This window comes from Sinocyclocheilus anshuiensis, unplaced genomic scaffold (assembly GCF_001515605.1).
Source record: "Sinocyclocheilus anshuiensis isolate Anshui unplaced genomic scaffold, SAMN03320099.WGS_v1.1 scaffold959, whole genome shotgun sequence".
In the NCBI taxonomy this organism is placed as follows: Eukaryota; Metazoa; Chordata; class Actinopteri; order Cypriniformes; family Cyprinidae; genus Sinocyclocheilus; species Sinocyclocheilus anshuiensis.
In genome coordinates, this window is record NW_015542406.1 from 1,118,342 (window position 1) to 1,142,012 (window position 23,671).

Sequence of the window (23,671 nt, forward strand, 5' to 3'; positions counted from 1 at the left end):
AAGCCCCGGCTTAGCGTGAGCTGAGGCCGGGCTAGAGTGAGCAGAGGCGGCGGGGTTGAGAACGGCGCAGCCGGCAGATTCGACGAAGGAGCGGCAACCACATGTGACGACCCCAGGCAGGACTCCGCTTCGTCCACGGTGAAAGCCGATCAGGCAATCCACAGCACTAAGTTGATGTATTCCCTCAGTGACCAGCACAGATCAGCTCTAGGCATGACGAAGCAGATATTGTCCTATTTTGGAAGACCAAACAAAGTAGTTTCGCTTTCACAACGAAGCACAATACTACAGTGAGAATAAAAGTTACGCCTTCTTTCTTTGCGTGAACATTTGGGCGGCATTATGCAAATCTTCCCACATAGTGAGGTAGATATGTGGGGGCATGTTAGAACGAGCCGTTTTAGGTAGGCGTGATTGACTCTGAACTTTTATAAAGAATATCTCTTTGGATTTGAGACTTTAGTCTTTGCAACTTTACAGATCTTATTTATGCACCAAGAGCTTGTAACACTCCAAAGAGAAAGGAAAAATTGAAATCTTACTGACCCCATGCTTTTATACTGTTTGAGCAATTCTGGAAATTTGTATTGTGACGCTTTTCATGGTACTTTAGTCCTAAAATGAATCATCTTTGTTGAAGCATTCCTTATTTGTAAATCACTTTGCATAAAAGTGAGTAATGTAAAGTATCTCAGAAAGGAAATTAATACAGACAGCATAGGCAGAGATGTTATCCAATCTTCCAGGCCCAGGCTGACCCGCAAGAAATAATATGATTCAATGCCACATACTAAACCTTGAATATTCTACATTAAAACAAGTTCAACAAGACTTTTTGGACTTTTATCAAGAACTCAATGGTCCTCAGGAAGACGACACAAAAAGAGAAAAGCTAATCAAAAAGCATGGCACCTTTCAGGGTGATGCAACATGTCACTGTTCTGTGTAGGCTCCCAGAGCCAAGAGTATACATACACTTTCAAGACTAGATAGACCATCAGAAACTTTCTGTAGAACAACATCAAGCTGCATGTAAAGAGACATTTAATTTTAGGAGCCAGTTGAATAGAACAAGTCCCTCAAAGTAAGACAAGTCTCTCAATGCATGAATCATTCCATCTGATGCCAAACCAGTCAAAACATAAGGGGGTGGCTTATACAGTTTCAATACCAATCTATAAAAAGATTTTAAAATCAGGATTTTTAGAACTGATTAAGACGTTTGTTATGATCTACTAATAACATTACTCATTCATTTATAATTACAGGAATGTAGTCTAATTATGCAAATAAAGTCAATGCAATGCCTAGAGTAAACCACACCACCCAGCATCATCATAGTTTAAATATCTGTATTAGTCAGAGGTCAGTACCTGAGCGGTCTCTGATAACCAGGTTTTTGCCTTTCTTTAGGTTGATGGTGAGGAGATACTGGAACTTCTGCTGTGCTGAAGCACTTTGACTGTCATTTAATTCTGCTGGGAACTGACAAGTAGAGAGCAAAAGACTTAGGCCTAGTCAGTGTTGGATGATAATTATGATTATGACTATTCTGGAGTGAAGTACTTGAAGAAATACTACACTGTGTTTTAATTTTCTTCTGTCTTCAAGCCAACACTTCCTCTTATTAAAATACTCACGTTTCGTTCTTGTTCTGCAAGTGTATCAAAGTCACTGGTTTCATTGGGAATGTCCTGAGAAAGAGATTAATGTTTGTCATCCATAAATCATGCATTATTGTCTACAGTTGGTAAATTCAGAATTTGGCAGCATGTATTTCTTTTTCATGTCAAATAAAATAATACTGAAAGTCCTTAATAAGAGATATTTATTTATAAAAGCTGTATTCTGAAATAATTTACAGTGGTGGCCAAAATTGTTAGAATGCCTGCACAGATCTGAAAATATTGACCTTTTTTTTGCCTCCAAAACATGATTTCATTTCATAATGTTCATGAAACATGCCGATGGTTGCTCTGAGCACAACAAATATCAGATGAAGCGAGTCGTACTGATTTGATCCACTTTTAACTTTAATATTTGGTATGTCCGCTGTTTGCAGCAATTACAGCAGCACGTCTCTGGCATAGTGTCAATATATTTCCTGAGAACCTCAACACTAATGTTATCCCATGCCTTCTGCAACTCAAGCCAAAGGCTTTCCTTTGAATGTACAATAGATCTGTCCAGTTTATTTTCCAACTCGCCCCAAATTTGCTCGATGGGGTTGAGGTCCAGACTTTGAGGGGCCCAGTCCATAATTTTCGATATTCCAGCAGATTCCTTCCATCGTAGGTAATTTGTTTTATGGGTATTGTAATGGCCAATTCAACAAAAACCTCTTAAATATGCCAAGTGTTCTAACAATTTTGGCCACCGCTGTATTAAATTGTGTATTTGAATTCAGCAATTGTCCTGAATTGCTTGATTCAACAACAACATTATTATTATTGTTGTTGTTGTTGTTTTACTTTTGTAAATATAGGTGTATTTTCTAAAACAGAAATTTCTAGTGATTGGCTAGGCTGATTAATTGCCTAATATATTTTAATATATGTACATCTGTACACGTTATTTACCAGATCTGTACAGAAATTTACAGAAGACATTATAACCATACATATAATCTCCACCTGGCACCATTTTGTTCAAAAAGCACACCACCTGAGTATTATATTCACTACTGTTTAAATGTTTGAGCTCAGAAAGATTTATTCATCAAGTCTCTTATGCTCACCAAGGCTGCATGTATTTGGTCAAGGTCAAGGGCATTTTAATTTGAATAGCAGCTTAAAACAACATGAATGCTGACCAAGGTGTTTCACCGTGTACAATAAAAAAGATTTATTAAGAATTAATTAAATGATCTAAATCTATGAACAATAAAATATTAAAATTAAAAACTCACAATGGCCAATCAATATAAACTAATAAAACATGGCCTGAAGTTAACAAAGCCAAGTTGCTGCTAATTTTGTGCGAGTGTTTTCAAAAGGACAGCATTTAATTGAAATAGAAATATTTTGTAACTGTAAGAAACTCTATGGCTGAGCCCAAACTTTTGAATGATAGTGCATATTTATGTAGTGATAATACTTAAAAACAAAACTTTGTGAGACTTGCCATGTCCTCAGCCGACCCTGCAATGAACATATCCACTGGAGAGGATGGCTGGTGCTCGGTAGGACATTTCTCCTCAGGTGGAGTACTGCTGACTGACTCTTGTGCAGGAGGCGTCTGTCTTCCAGCACCAGCTCTACTAAGGGCTGCAGCCACTCTATCTGTGGGGTCTTTTGGTCTCTGACCAGGCGATTTTCTTTCAGGTGCCATCTGTCTTTCTGTAGGTGGATATACAGGTCCAGTCACTGCATCTAAATCATCTATGTACCACGTCGTGGCTCTTTGCCGCTTATCAGTTTCCAATAAAACTGGAAAGTCAACAGGAACTGATCTCTCTGATGGTGCGGGGCTGCAGGAGTATGGCACATCAGCGACACTTAACTGCTCAGATAAGGCAGTACTGGAGGTTTCACTTGCTGCTTCATCCAAGTCACATGAACCCTCCATGTTTCCAAAGAAGACGGAGTCTTGACCTGGTGTCCTGGAATCATCCTGCAAATCCAGCATGGCACTGGGATTAATCCTGAGGTCTGGTACTGACATACTCCTCCTGTATATAAGAGGGGTCTTTTTCTTCTTCCCCAGACCCTTCTTTCCGATCTTCAGAATTAAATTGGGTTTGGCTCTCTCACGGAGATTGGGCCAGACTTTCTTCTTTTGCTCCATCGTGATTGCAGATGAAACTGCACTTCAGCTAAAATTAAAACAACTGTCAGACAAAAGATAATAGAGGGGAAAAAGTATCAATTTGAGAAAAACGGTTTAAACAAAGTAAAACAAGTAAAAAAATGTGAACTTACACTGTACACTGTTGTTTATATATATATATATTTGAAATTAATATGATTCAACTAAGACATTAAATTGATCAATATTGACATTAAAGACATTTATAATGTTACAAAAGAGTTCTATGTCAAATACTGTAAATGCAGTTTTCTTTTACCTTTGTATTCAAGAACCCATAAAAGATTAGGTTATCTTGTTTTCCACAAAAAAAATATTAAGCAGCACAACTTTTTAAACACTGATAAAAATAATAAATGTTTCTTGAGCACCAAATCAGCATCAATCATAATCTCTGAAGAATCGTGTGACACTGAAGACTGGAGTAATGGCTGCTGAAAATCCAGCTGTCATCACATGAATAAATTACATTATAAATCATTAAAATAGTAAACAGTTATTTAAATTTTTAAATATATTGCAAATATTGGTTTTACTGTTTCAAAAAAAATGCAGCCTTGGTGAGCATAAGAGACTTTCAAAAACATATATACAGTACATGTGTCACAATACGCTGGAGCACGGGCATGAAGAAACGAGGAGACGTGGAGATTTCACAAAAACAAGAGTCTTTAATAATGCAACAGGAGACACGGAACACAAGGAAGACATTCAAGACCCGACAAGGAAACATGAGGCAGACTACACATTTATACTAAACTTAACGAGGGACAGACAGGTGCGGGGAATCAACTAATAATGAGACAACGAGAACAGGAACATGATCAAATAAGGGAACTGTTACGTGCTATGCGTATGTGTGTGTTTCTTCCTTCCCTCCCTCTCTTGTCTTTTCTCTGCTGCCTCGCTCTTAGGTTCCTGGTTGGACGTGTCGCCTGCCAGTCATAATTGTGACGTCGCCCTCTGTGCCCAATCTGCTGTCGCCCTGCCGGTTTAAAAGGTCCTCCCGCGAACCTCGTGTGGCGGCGGTGTGTTTGTGTGTGTGTTTTGGTTTGCTGAGATTAGTTTTTGTATCCTACTCTTTAATGCTGTGTGTCTAGCACTTGCTGTGTATTTGTTTATTCGTTTATTCCTTAATTAGGGAACAAAGAACAGGTAAGCATATCGTGCGATATACACTTTGCACGTAGTAACGATGAGTGTTTAGACACATTAGGAAAGCGGTGTGCGCCCCCCTTGTAATTTGGCTTTTAGTGGTAAGAGTAGGACATTTAGAGTGTCGATACGCTGAAGACTTCGATTTCTTTTCTACATTTTTCTTTTGTTAGTTAGGCTAGAGGACTTGGGGAGCTTTATGGGAATCATTTGGTTTTATTTTGTTTTCTTTGATTTGGGCGCCACTCAAGTTCCTTTTTCCTATATTGTTTTTGTGATAACCTTCCTTGCTTCCATTTTTGTTAATTTTCTTTATTATTATTTTCATTTCAGCAATTGTAAATAGCACATCACATAAGCATTTTTCTTGTGGCTTCGGCTTAATGTAATAAATTGTTACTTGAGCTTCATTCGTGTGTTTATGGTCACTTTTCTGCCTGGTTCAATCCACCCAGCAATAATTAATTTTTTAAGTGTTATAATACAACTCCTAGATCTTTAAAGATCGTAACATTTAATGGGGGCTCGTCCGGGATCATTTTTTATGTCCAGGGACATTTATTATTGCTGGTGTTGACGGCGGAGTGACCATACACCTGGTTAGTGGTGCATCAGGGTATTTTTTTGGTCTTATGGTGATTGGCCGATGCAAGTATGGCAGACTTTGATTTAGAGGCGTTCATTAATGTACCTACTTTGGAGCAGCTCGATAAATGTCGAAAAGATGATTTAATTAGTATTGTGGCTCATTATCGAATTTCCGTTTCGAGGCAGCAGCTCAAGAGAGAGATTAAGAGCATTGTGTTGAAGAAACTGGTGGAGCTGGGTGTTCTGGTTTTGCCTGAAGCGAGTGAGGATGGTTCTCTTGCCTCTGACGTCCGCCCTGAGTTTGGGGAGGAGGAGCAGAGCAGAACTGCCGAGGTGGAGGGTTCTGAAGCTAAGGCTGTTCTGCCGCCCTTTGAACCTTTTTCTCCGGCCTCGGCTGAGTCTGGAGGTGATGCGCGACTGAAGGTCCGCTTGGCGCGAGTCGGCAGAGGAACGTCAGGCAGAGAGAGAATTGCGTCTAAAAATCCGCAGATGGGAGATTGAGGCAGAGACGCAGATAAAGATGCGGGAATTAGAGTTAAATGTTGCCAGAAGTGCACCTGCTCCATTTGTGAGCCTCCGGGCCTTCAGGCCAGAACTTAGGAACGGGAGCCCTCTCCTCTTCGGTGTGGCACAGTCGCCGCACCATACACAGCTCACCCTCAGCCGCGGTACAGGGGGTGGAGCTCCTCTCCGCGCTCACACCGTCCACGGCTTTCTCCCTCGTGGCGGGCATTGTCGCCGGCTCTCGCACCTTGTCTGACGGCTTGGGCTCTACTTCCGGGGCGATCCTCCGCTCAGTCGCTCAGCATTGCGCGGGCTCATCGATAGCGGGCACTGACGGGCGCTTTCTAGGAGCGGGCACTGGAGGGTGCTCTGCACTGGATTCGGGGACTGGAGCCCTCTCCTCTTTGGTGTGGCACATTCACCGCGCCATACTCAGCTCACCCTCAGCCGCGGTGCAGGGGGCGGAGCTCCTCTCTGCGCTCACACAGTGCACTGCTTTCTCCCTCGTGGAGGGCGTTGTTGCCGGCTCACACACCTTGACTGACGTCATCAGCAGCTCTGGCTCTGCGGCGATCCTCAGCTCTGTCGCTCCATGCGGCGATGGCTCTCCGTCAGCAGTGGGCTCGGGCATGAGCTCCGCGCAGCGGGGAGATGGTGGGCTGAGCACTGGGTCCGGAGTGGCACTCCGGTCTCGCCAGTGTCCACTCCACAAAGGCGGCAAAATTCGCTCGAGGACCATCTTCGGACGACAGCGCTCTGCACAAGATGTTTAAACTAGCGTTGTAAAACGCACCTAGCGCGTCGCGGGCACGTTGCATGTCTGTGGATCAATGACGTGACGCTTACGCTCTTTTTCTGGTAGCTGGTTAGAGCAGCGAGGACCAGGAACAGTCTAGTATGGCCCTCGAGCGATCTCTCCCCCTGCTCCAGCAGGAGGAGGAGGTACTTCAGACGGGAGAGGGGTTCCATGGTAAACACAACGGAAACAAAACACTGAGAGAAAAAACGGAAACAAAAACGGAGGGTAGACACACGAAGGTAACTGTTTCGGTCGGGTCTTCTGTCACAATACACTGGAGCATGGGCACAAAGAAACGAGGAGATGTGGAGATTTCACAAAAACAAGAGTCTTTAATAATGCAACAGGAGACACGGAACACAAGGAAGACATTCAAGACCCGACAAGGAAACATGAGGCAGACTACACATTTATACTAAACTTAACGAGGGACAGACAGGTGCGGGGAATCAACTAATAATGAGACAACGAGAACAGGAACATGATCAAATAAGGGAACACTGAAACAGAAACAGGGGCAAAACAGGTCCATAATCCTGACAACATGTATATGTAGTACACATAATGTGCACATCTGTACATAAATCTACTGCTTATTCCATCTAGATGTATATTACTTTCAAGTTTTTAATCTACTTATTAAGTTCATATTTAAATACATATAACATTTTTTTCTATTCTCTTACATACTATGATTGCATGGTATGTACTTTATGTAAGTCCCCAGAGTTCCTGGAAAGCATAAATAGTATACAAATAGTATGGAAATCATAAATAGTATTAGCATAATAGTTTGGAGAGACATCATTCTATAAAATTTCATTAGCGACTGATGCTAACTTTTTGGCAAAGAATAGGTACTACTTCTGTTTGTAAATGATTGCATGGTGTTAAACTGAAGGGGACCTTCATTCTTAGCTTTCTTTTTGCATTCCTAATATCTTGAGCTGATTTCTGAGCATTCAACCAGATGCTGTAGATTAATGGGTGTTCAATCTTGCCCCTGGAGGGCCAGCATCCTGCAGTTTGGCTCCAACTTGCCCCAACACTAGTTGAGTAAGTTGTAGTAAGCCTGAAGACCTTAAATAGCTGGTTCTGGTGTGTTTATATGGGATTGTAGCTAAATTCTGCTGGTTAATGACCCTCCAGAAGCAGGACTGGTCATCCCTGTTGTATTACATATTAAATTGCCAAAAACACAGATAATGTCAAGCGTTTACACTTTGACATGAAACAGTGCGTGTAGAGTACAATGGCCTGCTACTGCAAAGTATGCAGAAAATGTGCTGATTACATTGCCACATCGCAGACAATGAGGCCATATTTGTTGTGGAACTGTGAAGTTTCTCGAGAACTGGTCACACTGCTAAACTTTTTTTTTTCACTGAGCTGAAAGGTCTTTATGCTAATTTGTTATATAAATGTAGGCATAATAGACTAAATCTGAAGATTATCACATGACAATGCAGACCACTATGACATGCTTTCCATGTCTAGATCATCAAACACAGAATTGATCATAGTGATGTTTGGAAGTTTATGCCAAATATGTGCTTGGGTAATTACTGCTACTTTTTAATACACTCAGATAAAGTAAACATTTATTAACTATTGAAACTGATCAAATCAAGAGATTGAGGACATGTTTTTATTAAAGTATGTTTCATGTGCAAACTTTATAAAGCAATCTATTACGTAACATCCTCAGGAAGTAATAGATTTGCCTAAATAAATTCAGCAGCAGCAGATTCCGCAAGAATAATTTGATGTTAGCCAGTAAAATGGACAAAACAAATGTAAATAGGCTATACAAGTCAAGTCAAGTATATATATATATACAGGTGCATCTCAATAAATTAGAATGTCATGGAAAATTTCATTTATTTCAGTAATTCAACTCAAATTGTGAAACTTGTGTATTAAATAAATTAAATGCGCACAGACTGAAGTAGTTTAAGTCTTTGGTTCTTTTAATTGTGATGATTTTGGCTCACATTTAACAAAAACCCACCAATTCACTATCTCAACAAATTAGAATATGGTGACATGCCAATCAGCTAATCAACTCAAAACACCTGCAAAATGTTTTTTTTATTGGTCTTATGAAGTATTCGTAAAGTTTTTGTCAAATGTGAGCCAAAATCATCACAATTAAAAGAACCAAAGACTTAAACTACTTCAGTCTGTGTGCATTGCATTTATTTCATACACGAGTTTCACAATTTGAGTTGAATTACTTGAACTTTTCCATGACATTCTAATTTATTGAGATGCACCTGCATATATATCTATATATATATACACACACACACACACACACACACCATATAATGCTACTACAAATTAAACTGTTCAAGAGGTGTGATGTGTACATTATTTAAGCAGGTGTGTTGGACAGGTTTTTGCATTTTTGTTGGTGTAATGTTCAGCAGCTCAAAGCATTAGGTCAATTCGCTTTAACAAAGTTAATCATTCTAACCCATATACAAACTTAAAGCAACATAAAGTGTAATAACGCTATTAGCCTACTCCCGATAGTTACCTAAAAATAGACCTGGTTCTAATTTATTATGTATTGACAGTCGTAACAAAATCTGCGAGTTAAATATTTTGGCAGAAACTATGTTACTATGTAATGCATTTGACAAGAGAGTTCAGACTCTTACCTTTTTCCAGATAAATTACTGGACGTGTTTTCTTCTAGAAGACACGACTGACAACAGCAGTGAACGTTCACATCCACCTGTAAGTAAGTGGCAGTTGTGATGTCTGTGGAGAGTTTTCTGCTTGGACCGGTTTGTCTCTGTAGTAGGGTGAGGTGGTGACTTTTTGAAACAGTTACCGGAGTTTCGAAGTTCGCATGCAATGTAGCGTTAAATGCTTTGTGTTTACTAGATTATTTTCTAGATACTTTAATGTCAGTGAACACCCATAAATTGTTATATAGTATGGATGGTTGTGATTTTGACTTAAAATACAGTATCTGAAGTAATTCTATCCTTGCAGTGTTTCTTGGGAATAAACCTGAAACTTTGTATGGTGCAGACAATGTCCATTCATTTGTTTGGGCTGCGCTGCATGCAAACTCAGTGCCACCTGCTGGCCGCTTTTCATATTGCATGTCTGTGGATCAATGACGTGACGCTTACGCTCCTTTTCTCTTTTATTGAGTTAAAAGTGATTTGGATTTTTTTTTTTGATAGCTCTTTAATATTCATTATTTTAATTTTCATTAAAAACAAGCGGTGAATCGATTTTGTTAGAATAATATTTGTATTTAATAATATAATATTTGAAGATTTTGTCTCTAAACTGTGGTGTTTTATGTAAGAAGAAAACAAATGTATTGCCATGGTTGTACTGTGTATGTATGTACATGTATTACATTTTTTTATATGTTTATGTTACTTTAAACTGCATAAACCTTAAAACTTGCTGACATAAAAAAAAGTATTCACATTATTTATTTTTGTTTGTTTGTTTAATTTCTTTCCTTAACTTGGGCATTTTTATTTGTCACTGACCCACACATAAACGTACAGAAGGTTGTTTTAGTCTATTCCAATACACTTAAAGAGCTATTCCATGACTTTTAACGGTATATAAAAATGAATTTCAAATAACTGTTCTTGCATGTCCATATTCTGGTCTATAAACTCATAAACTAGATCATGGGCAAAATATATCACTATATAGGCCTATGTCACTTACATCTATATTCTGAAGTTCCATGTGCACTGACTGTGTGTTTCTCAGAGATGCAGTATGAAGGCACATAGAGTGAGTATTTGAGGGTACAATAAGGTTTTTAATAAAGCGGACAGATTCTAATGTTTGGGACTTCACATGTGGACAAAGTCTACTCAAATTCAGAGAACTGTTCACTTCAGCTTGCACAGAATAAGCGAGAGAACCTATGTTACACAATAAAAGCCAATATCTTTACTTTAGTGAATGCAGAATACAAATTTGTACAACAATCTCTAGCATAATATCTTAGTCATTCAATAAAAAGTTCACTAGAATATTTATTGTATAATGAAGATTAACTTAAAGTTCTCTCTCATGTTTTACTCTTTTTTTTTCTTTTTTTTCCCTTTTCGAAACAAATCTTGTTTCAGTTATGGCAACAAAGTCCAGCTTGTGCCGCCAAACGGTTTGAGCATCCAAACCGCAAACAGCTTCTTGAAGTGAACTAGTAACTACAAACAATTACCAAATACATAATTCTGATTTAGAAAAAGCCATAAAGCAAAGCAGTGTACTCTTGCACAGCAAAGTAAAGAAAGTACGCAACAAACAATTGTTGTTTCCTCTTTATCCCTTCCTTTCACATTCAACAGTTTGTGACACAGCACTCGGCACCAAAGGAATAGCCTCCTCTCTTCAGATCTCTTATGTATTTCTCCCGTGCATTTATAGGAACCCCTGACGTGAGGGTGATTTTGTTTTGATGAAGTCAGAATGTAATGAGTGATATCATATTTGATTCCGAACACCAGCAACTCTTTGGAATAAGGCTCTAATTGTGCATGTAGCTGAGAAACTCCCTGATTCCTAATCAAGCACTAATGTTGAGTGTTTGTGTGTGCATTCATTGCAGTTTGAAAATCCCGCAGTGCTTTCATAACACTGGGCTGGCATTATTGCTCGTCTAACCTGAAAAGCTTTGATTGTGATCAACTTTAAATGATTTCGACAGACATCATAAAACTTTCTAATGGGCGTTTCAATTCAGCTGAGACAACAAAGCTTGTACACATCTGAGGTTAAATCTAAAGCTATACCTAAAGCAGTGTTTGCATGGCTCTTGTGGAGTTCATATTTAGTCAGTGTGCCTTTGTACGTAACCATAGAAGGATAGTTCACCTAAAAAGACAAAAGACAGAATTCAGTCACCTTGTTCAAAACCAGTTGTGATGAATGTTTCATTCAGTTAATATCAATGCTATAATTGTAAAAATATCTTTTGTGTTCCAAAAATTAAATAAAGTCATACAAGTTTGGAACTACTGAGTAAATAATGACAGAATTTTCATTTTTGGGTGAACTATCTCTTAAATATGCAAGCACTTAAGGACAAAGGGTTAACAGTCGTTTTCTCACCTGCTCTATAAAGAGCACTTTATTCATGAACTAGGCAACATTGTGCAATTAATGAACATGTGGTAGTATAATATGCATGATTTAATTTTTTTCCTCTCAATTTATTATTATTAAAGGGATAGTTCACCCCAAAATGAAAAATCTGTCATCATTTACTCACCCTCAAGTTATTCCAAACCCGTATGAAATTCTTTCTTCTGTTAAACTTTTAAATAAAATATTTTGAAGAATGTGGGTAACCAAACAGTTGATGGTCCCCATTGACTTCCATAGTATGGAAAATAAACAGTATGGTGACCATCAACTGTTTGGTCACAAACATTCTTCAAAAAAGTCTCTTGTGTTCAGCAGAAGAAGGAGATGCATACAGGTTTGGAGCAACTGACAGTGTAAATGACAGAACTCTCGTATTTGGTTAAACAATCCCTTTAAAAATTCCACTTTTAATGTGAATGCTTTGTGTTCCTGGCTATGTGTGGGTTGGGGACTGCATAGATTAGTATCAGCTTATTGCCAGTTGCTCAAGAGGGCAGGGAGGTATGCGCACACTGACCGAATACATAACAAATCTAAAGAGGAAAGCGTCCGATGGCAAACTTGAACATACAAACTTTTTTTGTGCAATCCATTATAGAGATCATGTCCAAGTCAGTTTGCATTGTCTAGTACTTCCATCTTTAGCTGCTGAATCTCCTGACGCTTTGCCACCCGAGGGGCAGTGAAGTGTGATGCAAGCCGGAGGCCACTGCTACCAGACATTTGTGCCACACAAACAAACAGCCACACGTGAAGAGATATGCACACAGAGAGCAAAACCTGACGACGGAGAGAGCTACAGCGCCCCTTCTTGTCCAGCAATACAGAACGTTGCGACTGATGCCTCCTTAAGGTGTCTCCTTTACATTAGGAAATCTGTAGATGAGCCAATTCACAACATAACTGGAAAGGTGTTCTGTACATAGTATGCATGTGTGTATTAGGGTTACCTAAAGTTATGGTATTTACAATATATGAGGGATTTGGCTGAAATGAATTTAGTAACATGAGCTTAAGTTTTTATACAAACTTGGGGGAATGTCTGTAAAGAGAAATGTGTCTTGTACTGGATCTCAATGAATAGTGCATCTAAGCCGTGATGGGTTAAAGTAGGCAGTGTATTCAGCAGCTGCAGGCTAATCCCTCACAAAACAGTTGTAAGAAATGCATCCATATTTTTTGTTCTTAGCATGACGAGTATCGCTTTACAAACCAAAATAAAGACAGCTGAGCTTGAATCATACAGCTCTGTTGTTACAATTTCTTATTGACAGACATTCACCACCATTAAAGGGTAAACGACCCAAAAACGACCTTATTGGGGGAAAAAAAAACACTTTGAATATTACCAATAATAGTCAGACTTGAAGAAAGTACAGTATAGTTAACAAAATAGTAAATATTAACCAGTGAATACTCTACTTAATAAGGATCTCGCCTTGTAAACTTGGCAGTAATCCACAAAAATATACTTTTTTCTTGAATCCGGTGAAGGTACAATACATACGTACTTACACCAAAAGTTATATATATTAAAGTTGCTATGTACATAACAAAAGAAAAAAAGGTTTGGCTCAAATCTTTAATTTACAAACAGAACAGCAAGTGTTCATGGCTTTAGATATCGTTTCAAGATCTGCTTTGCATGTTATTCGTTTTCCAATGTTTGTAACAACGCACACTATGACAGAACTAATATGAAACAAACATCGAGAGAGAAATGCTGAAAATTCCCAACCTACAGTACGAGAAAATTACATAGAGGCTTTGGCTTGCATTACCATTGAGTTGTTGGAGCTGCATGAATGTACAATGACTTGCTATCGTCTTTAAATCGACTGGGCTACCTGTTCTTTTCCCATTTGTTAAAAACGCTGTTAAAAGGGATTGAAAATTCATATTGATATTAATTTAGAGACATTTTCATTTCTTTCACTTAATGTCTTAACTGAGGTGAAATGTGATCTCATTTTAGATACAAGCCTTCCCCCGTAAAACTGATCCAAATCTATCATCAAATACCTTTAATTAAATTAATAAGTGACATACTTCATATAAGGGCGAGTGAAGATACAGATTGTTTAATACATGAGCCCAGCAGGCAGAAGCCTTCGGACAGAAAGCCGCCCCTAAACTTTCTTTGATTGTTTGCAAAATCAACAGCGAAAACAGCTACGAGTGTCAAACTGCACCAGTGACGACAATAATCGAAAATGTTTTCTTCATACATTGGACTCTCGCGCAATGCAATTTGCATCAAGTACCTGATAACACCTGTTTGAGTACACCGTTCATTCTGACTGCTTGACTTGAGATTCTCTCTCTCTCCACTCATCTGCTTAATTTCGATATGTCAGGACATTTTCGATTTCTTTCCCCATCTACCTACTTACAAAAAAAGTGAAATGACGTTAAATTATAACAATAGAATAATAACAATAATGACCCTCCCTGCTGTCACTCCTCTCTCCCTTTCCCCCTGCCCAGCCCTGCGTGTGACTGACTGGCTGTCAGGCTCGGGACAGCTTTATGTCACCCAGGTGTCCATGCGCATGCGCTTGACAGTGGGGCTCTCCCTCTCTCCAGCCCCGGCGGCAGGGGGTCGACCCAGGCCGAGTGGGGAGTGGAAATCAGGCCGGTGATCCTCTCGGTCGCTTCCGTCATAGGAGGAGCAGGAGGAGCTGAGGCTGTCGGCAGGCGAGCGGCCCATGTCGTGACGGCCGGAGAGAGGCTGCTGCTGCTGCTGCTGCTGCTGCTGCTGCTGCTGCTGGGGTGGGAAGCCGGACGGGGTGATGCGCTCGCGTGGAGGAGAGATGGGCTCGGATTTAATGTTGATATTATGGCTGGTGTTGATGGAGAGATTTGAGCCCTGAGGTAAGTGACCGCCACCTCTGAACAAAGAGAGGAAATTACAAAATGAAAAATTAGTGCATAAAACTATGTCTGTGGACTGCAGAAATTCCTCAACTCAGCAGCTACCATGTGATGCTAACACAGAGACCTAGATAGCCCAGTAATAATATCCCACCCTCCATCTGTTTACTCAATGGTGCTTACAGCAATAACAGCACCTGAATCATTTTAGAGGGTGGTATCTAATTAAGAGCATGTCTGGCAGAATGTGACGAAAACAGTTCACTAATGTTTTGATGGCACAACCACTGCGTTTAAATATAAGCTTTCATTCACAGGCTCTGGAAACATAACATTTTAGTTTTTTTAGTCTGTGAGTCACGCACTCTGCTATTACAGAGAAACTACACAGACAGATAGTTATATAAATGCATATCCTTCTATACCACTTTCTATCTATCAATCTATCTATCTATCTATATAAAAAAGAAATTTAAATCATATGCATTATAAACAACAAACTTTTTAGGACAGATAAGATTCATTAAATTCATTACATTTTTATGTTCTTCTCAATCAATTTTTTTGTATTTAAATCTGTATAAATATTATCATGACATAAATATTCATTATATTTTTTAATCATTCAAAATCTAAATCTAAATTACAAATTCTAAAATAAGTTTCATAAAAAAAAGTCTAATTTTTAATGTCTAAAGTCTAAGAAATGTCTAATTTGTGTGCTTCCATGCTGCAAAAAAAAAAAAATTCTCACTGAATATCTTTAAAACAAGATACATTTACTTGAGAAGCACAGTGACTTAAACTATTAATAAGTGGCAAAACAGACAGTCCCACCCTAACCTCATGCCACTGGTTTGTCTCTAATATTATGACATCAAAAACACTTCAGTATTAATCAAAACATGATTTTATTTTTAGAGTGTAATATGGCATGGACATCGATCCATCCTTCCATTACACTTTCTAGAGGGAAAAAAAATCTAATGAAAACATATGGCAACTAAGAATGCATTTGACCTCATGCCTGGGCACATTAGTTAGTGTTCTGCAAACCTGCGTGTGTGTGCTTTGTGTGGGACTGCACACATCTATGTTACTCACACCAGCGAGCTGAGAGCTGCCTGGCCCAGTTGATGCTGTTGCCATGCCGACATTGAGCCTATAGAGAGCCCTGGAGAGCCAAAGCCTTGCAGAGAGGAGAGCTCAGCACTGCTCAGGGAGTATTCTAGAGCAAAACAACACAACAACAGAGTTTATGAGTCACTCAAACACCTCTGCACTCACACAGTCAAGCATTTCGAATATTTTTGTTATGCACTGAGCTCGGAGCTGGATCATGTCATTAATTGTAGGGTCTTACTCTTGTTTATTGAGCCACTCAGAGAAGAATGAAATTAAATCAAACCATGAATGAATGCATACATTACAAAGCAAAGAATGACTTTTTATATTCACCAGAGTTGTAGGCAGTGGGCATGCCTGAGTAGACCAGGCCTTGTGGTGGCAGACTCGGGGTGGTGACAGAGACCACCGGTGTGGCCAGAGGCTGGGTCGACTGGGAACTGCTTATCCTCTGGGTGTTCTGTACAAAGGGCCAAATACACAAACTTAATGAGATACAAATCCCATCATAGACATACATGCACACACTAACCAACCATGTGAAGCACTGTCATCAGAATAGTGTGATTTTGGTGGAAATTATATGGAAATACCATTTTGCACCAATAAGAGGCGCTGCAGATTCATTCTAGTTAGAAATCAAATTGTTTTGCAGGTTGCTGTCAGTTAAACAGCTTTAATTCAGAAGCCCCTGGACAATGTAAGAAAATATAATATAAAATATAAGACACTACAGAATGACTATAAATAAATGTGGCACAACTGTCTACAAGATCGCTGCTAATTTTTGGTAAGGCATATGCATTAACCTGACTTAAGCACATGGATATAGGGAAATCCACAAACACATTCATACACAAGAAAACAAAACTCTCTTTCGTTTCCATGGGAAAAATTGCTCAGAGCTTACTTATTCAAAGCTGTGGGACTTATTGGACATGTCAGTTTAAAATCAAGATGTTTCTACAAAAATACCTTAAGAGAAATAAAAATAAACAATTATTGACACTGAGTAAGAGTTATACAATTATGAGGAACATGTGTTAGAATTTGCTGAGAAATATTTGAGTTCATATTTAAATCTGAGCACAGTTTGAGACAGAGTTGTGGGCTCTTCTGAAACTCTGGGGAGATGTGAGATAAATTAGTCTTTTTCTCAGGAGAAAAATCAGAGGCAGTAGACTTAAAAACATCTTAAATAACTCTCTATTTAATGTCACTGCTGTTTAGGAGAAACAACTGATATTAATATTACTGATATTAAAGAGATCTAAGTTTATTTACTGGATCCGAAAATGTATTTTACAAGAAGCATCCAGCATGCAGTGAAATTACAGTCACCCCAAGCCAAACGTGTGTACATGCAGTGCACACACACACACACACACACACACACACACACTCAGAGAAAAAAATATATAATAACTTGGAGATGTATATTCAATTCAGTGCAATTTTGCTCAGTTTTACATTAGCTGGGGTAGATGACTATTCAATCTACATTGAGTTTGAGAGGAACATTATGTACAGTCTCAAAAAATATTTAAATTATTTAAAATATTATTAGAGAGGTTTTACTTTATTTTAAGAAATAAATAATAGTGTAATGCAGATTCTACAGAACAGTTGTATTAGTACTAATTTAACCTGGATTTGTTTCAGTATTGTAAAATGCATTCACATTAGTTTCCTCTTGCTAGTGAAAATATTCTCTGACAGCATTTGGCATTCTCCTCAACTGATGACATCGTTTTGGACTCAACTCCATTTTACCGACATCATCATAAGTAAAGCAATCACAGCCCAGGCCAAAAAAACAAGAAACACAAGAGAATAAGAATTTGGGTAATGCTCAAATATGTTGACTGCAATAACATGTTTTATGTGGACTGTGTTTCTTAACATTCTGCTTTGATTGATCCACGCTTTTATGTTGCTTCAATATTAAAACTAATACCAGGTTTATTGGTGAGATCTTAGGGGAACATTAAATAATTACTGATGATTGCATCTTTGGGGATTTTATGGAATTCATCATTCTCCTTTCTTCGAATACACCCACAACACTCTTCCTTTAGCCCAAACACATACACATACATTTCTGGACACACTGTGGGTCTTTTAAACTTCCTTAAAAAGGCTCAGAACATGCAGTGTGAGTCACACACAACGCAGACCAGACATCCGCACAACACTCGTAAGTTCATCCAGTTCATGTTGGGTTTAGTCGATTTTCATCGCAAGCAGTGGAGTCATTTCTCTAAGCTAAGTGTGGCTCTGCTCGTTAAAGAAGTGTGATTTTAAAAAGCTTATCAGCCTTCCCAAGGCATTCGGTGAAACTCACCACCAGCTCCATCTCTTCCTCCTCCGACTGCTTCCAACAGAAAAAAGCAGATGATGTTGTCAGTATAGAGCCAGGTGTCACACCTAAAGCTCAGCAGGGTCAACCCACCATTCTCACCAGGACGTGCCTTTAAACTAACTTATTCAAATTCAGAGACTGAAGCGTGAACCGAACGCTGCCTCAGGTTACTTGCAATAAAACTGGAAATTCAAATTCAGAGTCAAATTCAAATGAAAAGTCAAATTTGTTGGCACTAAATACACAATGTTTTCATTCCTCATGGCCATGTGGTTTGTCCGACACAGCAATTAGGTAAATGTAAGACGACTTCCAGTGCAAAATGCTGAACAAAGGGAGAGTAATAGTGGAGTAAGAGGAAATAATAGTGGTTTTCTTTTAAGTCCTTAGAAGGAAAAGAAAATCATTGAGGGGCTTGACCTCACAGCTAGGATGTTCTTAACCTTTCACCTCAGACACTCATCTATACATGAGCTTGTGTGTCCAATAGCTCCATCAATCATTTTGCATCCATTGGCAGAGCCCTCCACTTGCCTTAATTGATTATTTACAAGAGGGGAACAATAAACACTAGGCTAAATGAGAGGTAGAAAATGTAGCTGATAACTCACGAGAATATAAGAATAAATGAACATATATATGAATTTTAACTTATGTAAAAATATTTATTTGTAATTTAATAATACATTTTAAATAATATGTATCCAGATTTTTTTATTATTTTTATTATTATATATTTTATTATTTTTTAAATATATAATTTTTCATATACAGTACTGTGCAAAAGTCTTAGGCCACTAGTATTTTCTTGAAGCATCTTGGAGACGTTGCCACAGTTCTTCTGGATTTAGTCTGTCTCAGTTTGTTCTGTTTTTTCATGTCATTCCAGACAGACTGGATGATGATGAGATCAGATCTCTGTGTGGAGCACTGGCTGTTGTCAGACTGCTTGTGCAAACAAAAATCTCACTGAATTATTACAATTAATGGCAAAATTAATGTCTGGAAATGTAACCTGATATTTCCTACTGACACACTACAGCAAACCATAAAAATAACTGACTTAAAACCATTTTTTGTTGGTGAAAATACAGACTTTTGCACAGTACTGTATATATTTGAACAAATACTACTATTTTTCCAGGCAATAGTAATGTCACTCCAAATTTTTCCCTGTTCTCTTTCTCTATGTATATTCTAGTGTTTTATTTATTTATTTATTTTCATTTCGCAAAATAAATCCCTTTGCAATTACGCATATTAAATTAAACAAAACATAAAACTTAACAATTACATTCAATAAAGTGTGAAAAGAAATTAAATCCAGGAAGTAATAACCATTAAAAATAGAATAGATTGGTGATAACAAACAATAGAGGAAAAACAAACAATAAACTGCCAACAAGATCATATCTCTTACTTTTTAAGTGCAATGTGCTAGTCAACACTGTAATCCACAGTTTGTCTCGATGTACTGTATATTCTCATTCAGTACTTGAAAGTTCTATGCAATACTTTTGGCCCAAATGAGAATTTTAAGGTGTTAATTTTCGTCTCTTACAATGTGCATATATCTCTTTGTTTGAAGCCAGCTGACAGTGTGGAGTTGTACTGTATCGAGGACGTTGAGCCTTCTTCTCAGTAGTGTCGGGCCAGTGCTGTCTTAATACCAGCACTCAATCAATAACAGTGGGGAGATACGACAAGGGCGACAAGATATTATCTGGCTCACACTCTGGGCTTCTGATTAAGCCTTCATCCCCACTCTGTCACACTGTGATGTGATTAATTTAATACCATTATGTTCTAATGACAGCCTGTCTGCAGGCACACTCACAGGCCCTGCCTTAGTCTGTCTGATGCAGTTCATTCTCACACACGCACACGAAAGGACACTCGCCATATACGCAAATATACACAAATGAATAATCCTCTGGGCTTCGTACTACTGATGACTTCAGATGCCACGAGCTTGGCATGTGGTATTTGTTTTGATTCATGGCGGGTAAGAAACTGTACCGCTTCCAGATGCTGGCGTGCTGTTCCATACATTCGCATGCATATGTATATTTACGCTGAGCTAAGAGAGCCCTGCGTAACCTCAATGCTATTTACCAAACAAGATTCTGTACACGTGCAGTGCTGCGGAAGAAACCTGAGCGGCTTCTACAGTTGAAACGAACCAATTATTGACCATATTTAAACATAATAATAATAATCTTTTTTTTCTGCTTCCCATTTTATATTTGAGTGATTAATGAGGCTGACATTAATGGGTGTAGCCTCAGGTGCTGAATGTGGCCAGAGCTCTCTGCACCTTAATTATAATCATTTGAGAGGCCCTCTAATTTCTAAATGAATAATAGAAGGAGTGAGGGTACCTGGATTTCTGACTGCTCTGAGACTATTTTAGTGTAATTTCACTGATCTGATGTAAAGACCATAATTTCGCTCAACCCGTGTGTGTGTGTGTGTGTGTGTGTGTGTGTGTGTGTGTGTGTGTGCCAGGCAATAGTAATGTCACTCCAAATTTTTCCCTGTTCTCTTTCTCTATGTATATTCTAGTGTTTTATTTATTTATTTATTTTCATTTCGCAAAATAAATCCCTTTGCAATTACGCATATTAAATTAAACAAAACATAAAACTTAACAATTACATTCAATAAAGTGTGAAAAGAAATTAAATCCAGGAAGTAATAACCATTAAAAATAGAATAGATTGGTGATAACAAACAATAGAGGAAAAACAAACAATAAACTGCCAACAAGATCATATCTCTTACTTTTTAAGTGCAATGTGCTAGTCAACACTGTAATCCACAGTTTGTCTCGATGTACTGTATATTCTCATTCAGTACTTGAAAGTTCTATGCAATACTTTTGGCCCAAATGAGAATTTTAAGGTGTTAATTTTCGTCTCTTACAATGTGCATATATCTCTTTGTTTGAAGCCAGCTGACAGTGTGGAGTTGTACTGTATCGAGGACGTTGAGCCTTCTTCTCAGTAGTGTCGGGCCAGTGCTGTCTTAATACCAGCACTCAATCAATAACAGTGGGGAGATACGACAAGGGCGACAAGATATTATCTGGCTCACACTCTGGGCTTCTGATTAAGCCTTCATCCCCACTCTGTCACACTGTGATGTGATTAATTTAATACCATTATGTTCTAATGACAGCCTGTCTGCAGGCACACTCACAGGCCCTGCCTTAGTCTGTCTGATGCAGTTCATTCTCACACACGCACACGAAAGGACACTCGCCATATACGCAAATATACACAAATGAATAATCCTCTGGGCTTCGTACTACTGATGACTTCAGATGCCACGAGCTTGGCATGTGGTATTTGTTTTGATTCATGGCGGGTAAGAAACTGTACCGCTTCCAGATGCTGGCGTGCTGTTCCATACATTCGCATGCATATGTATATTTACGCTGAGCTAAGAGAGCCCTGCGTAACCTCAATGCTATTTACCAAACAAGATTCTGTACACGTGCAGTGCTGCGGAAGAAACCTGAGCGGCTTCTACAGTTGAAACGAACCAATTATTGACCATATTTAAACATAATAATAATAATCTTTTTTTTCTGCTTCCCATTTTATATTTGAGTGATTAATGAGGCTGACATTAATGGGTGTAGCCTCAGGTGCTGAATGTGGCCAGAGCTCTCTGCACCTTAATTATAATCATTTGAGAGGCCCTCTAATTTCTAAATGAATAATAGAAGGAGTGAGGGTACCTGGATTTCTGACTGCTCTGAGACTATTTTAGTGTAATTTCACTGATCTGATGTAAAGACCATAATTTCGCTCAACCCGTGTGTGTGTGTGTGTGTGTGTGTGTGTGTGTGTGTGTGTGTGTGTGCGCGTGCATGTGCTGATCAACATCTTTTTCAAGCATCTTTTTGAAGCAACAATCTCATGGATGCATGCATGAAGAATCAATTCTTCCATACTCACCAGGGGTGGCATCATGCCCTTGCTGGATGGGGGGATGACGACTCTCAAGTCTGGCTTGCGGCTACCCATGCCCATGTTGCCCCCCGGTGGCGGCGGTGACTTCGCAGGCATGACTTTACCAAGCCCGTTCCCGCTGGGTGTACCCAGAAGCCCCGGTGAGCCCCTTGGGTTAACATAGCCGTTTCCTGGCAGTCGTAGCATCTCATAGCACGCAACGTTAAGTGTTCCCGACCCTCTGGGAAAGTTCTAATAAGACTGGTAATTATCCCGCACATTTACGAAAATAAAACATAAATTTTGAAATTGATGAGCCTTTGGTTCTGTTGGTGTACAATGGCGTCAAAGTTGTCTTTGTGTGTCCCAGGATGAGGAAAGCAATTCAGTTTAACAAATGTAGTGTGACTTGAGCTCTTTAAGAAGGAATGGCTAAAGTCATTACAACTGAGTGCAGCCATTCACTGCTATTAAAGGCAATTAAAGTACCATTTTAGAGAAGAAATCTAAAAACTTTGGTGGGGTGTCAATGGTATGTTTACATCTGCTGTACTTTGCCATTCCTACTTCGAACTACAGCTACTTTTATTGGGAACTTTCTCCTGCTATCTAATCTAGTGCAAACGGGGTACGTTTAAATGTTAGCACATGCCGTAATGACCCAAAAAAGCACAATGAGAGGAACCCAACATCGGTCTACAGAACATCAACAACAAATACTGAAAAGTTTGTGCGCGAATGATGTCATCACACGAGAACGAACAGGCTAATCCATCAAGTCCGCACCTGACTAACCTCACACCAGTATACTATATATATTGCGGGTTTCTGGTTTCTGGTCATGTGAACGTCAGAGCTTTACAAAGATGTCTTTCTACCATCTGCTGGCCCACATTGTTAGCAAGTTCCTTCACACAACCATCTGAAATATTCTCTAACAATCATGGGTCATTTACCCACACAATGTGTAACCTCCAAAGACAAACACAGGAATTACAATTGGCTGACGTTCAAACCCAAACGCACAATCACCCCTAAGGTCTCTGTTTCTCTGTTTTCTCTCGTCAGTATGAAAAATGCTGAGCAACTCAACAACAGCCATCAGGCAAACAAGTGCGATGCCTTTTGGTTTTCAGAAAAGGTCCATTTCATTTCCATTTGCTTGGAACTGTGCATACAGCAAAGTGCAATATCATTTCCGTGTGTTTTTCTCAATAACAGCAGCTTGATTAAATGTTAGTCATGGGGCTTTTTCTGCCCCCCACCCAATGCTCATTTCCTGTGGGGGCTTGCTGTGGGACAGCGAGAGAGAAGGCCATCATCAGAGAGACAGAGAGCAGAGACATGCACTTACTG

General features: G+C 39.0%; 2 protein-coding genes across 7 annotated transcripts in view; both read right to left on the reverse strand.

Annotated features, from left to right (window-relative positions):
* The window catches only part of LOC107693040 (multiple C2 and transmembrane domain-containing protein 2-like), a 55,211-nt gene extending 45,623 nt beyond the window's left edge, over nt 1-9,588 (reverse strand). Inside the window, exons 1-4 of the mRNA XM_016492282.1 lie at nt 9,520-9,588; nt 3,124-3,829; nt 1,619-1,694; nt 1,374-1,475 (exon numbers count right to left, since the gene is read on the reverse strand). Coding sequence (XP_016347768.1) covers nt 1,374-1,475; nt 1,619-1,694; nt 3,124-3,786 — 841 coding nt within the window. The 5' untranslated portion in view covers nt 3,787-3,829; nt 9,520-9,588. The remainder of the gene's footprint in view (nt 1-1,373; nt 1,476-1,618; nt 1,695-3,123; nt 3,830-9,519) is intronic.
* A 3,708-nt stretch (nt 9,589-13,296) lies between these two features.
* Nucleotides 13,297-23,671, reverse strand: part of LOC107693042 (myocyte-specific enhancer factor 2A-like) — a 95,642-nt gene continuing 85,267 nt past the window's right edge. For 2 of the 6 annotated variants that reach the window (XM_016492284.1, XM_016492287.1), the window contains 4 exons: nt 22,322-22,506; nt 16,328-16,454; nt 15,974-16,097; nt 13,297-14,886 (listed from right to left, as the gene is read on the reverse strand). In XM_016492284.1, coding sequence (XP_016347770.1) covers nt 14,523-14,886; nt 15,974-16,097; nt 16,328-16,454; nt 22,322-22,506 — 800 coding nt within the window. In that variant the 3' untranslated portion in view covers nt 13,297-14,522. Of the gene's footprint in view, nt 14,887-15,973; nt 16,098-16,327; nt 16,455-18,338; nt 18,369-22,321; nt 22,510-23,671 lie in introns of all 6 variants that reach the window. The other 4 variants (XM_016492288.1, XM_016492286.1, XM_016492285.1 and 1 more) reach the window with 4 other exon arrangements.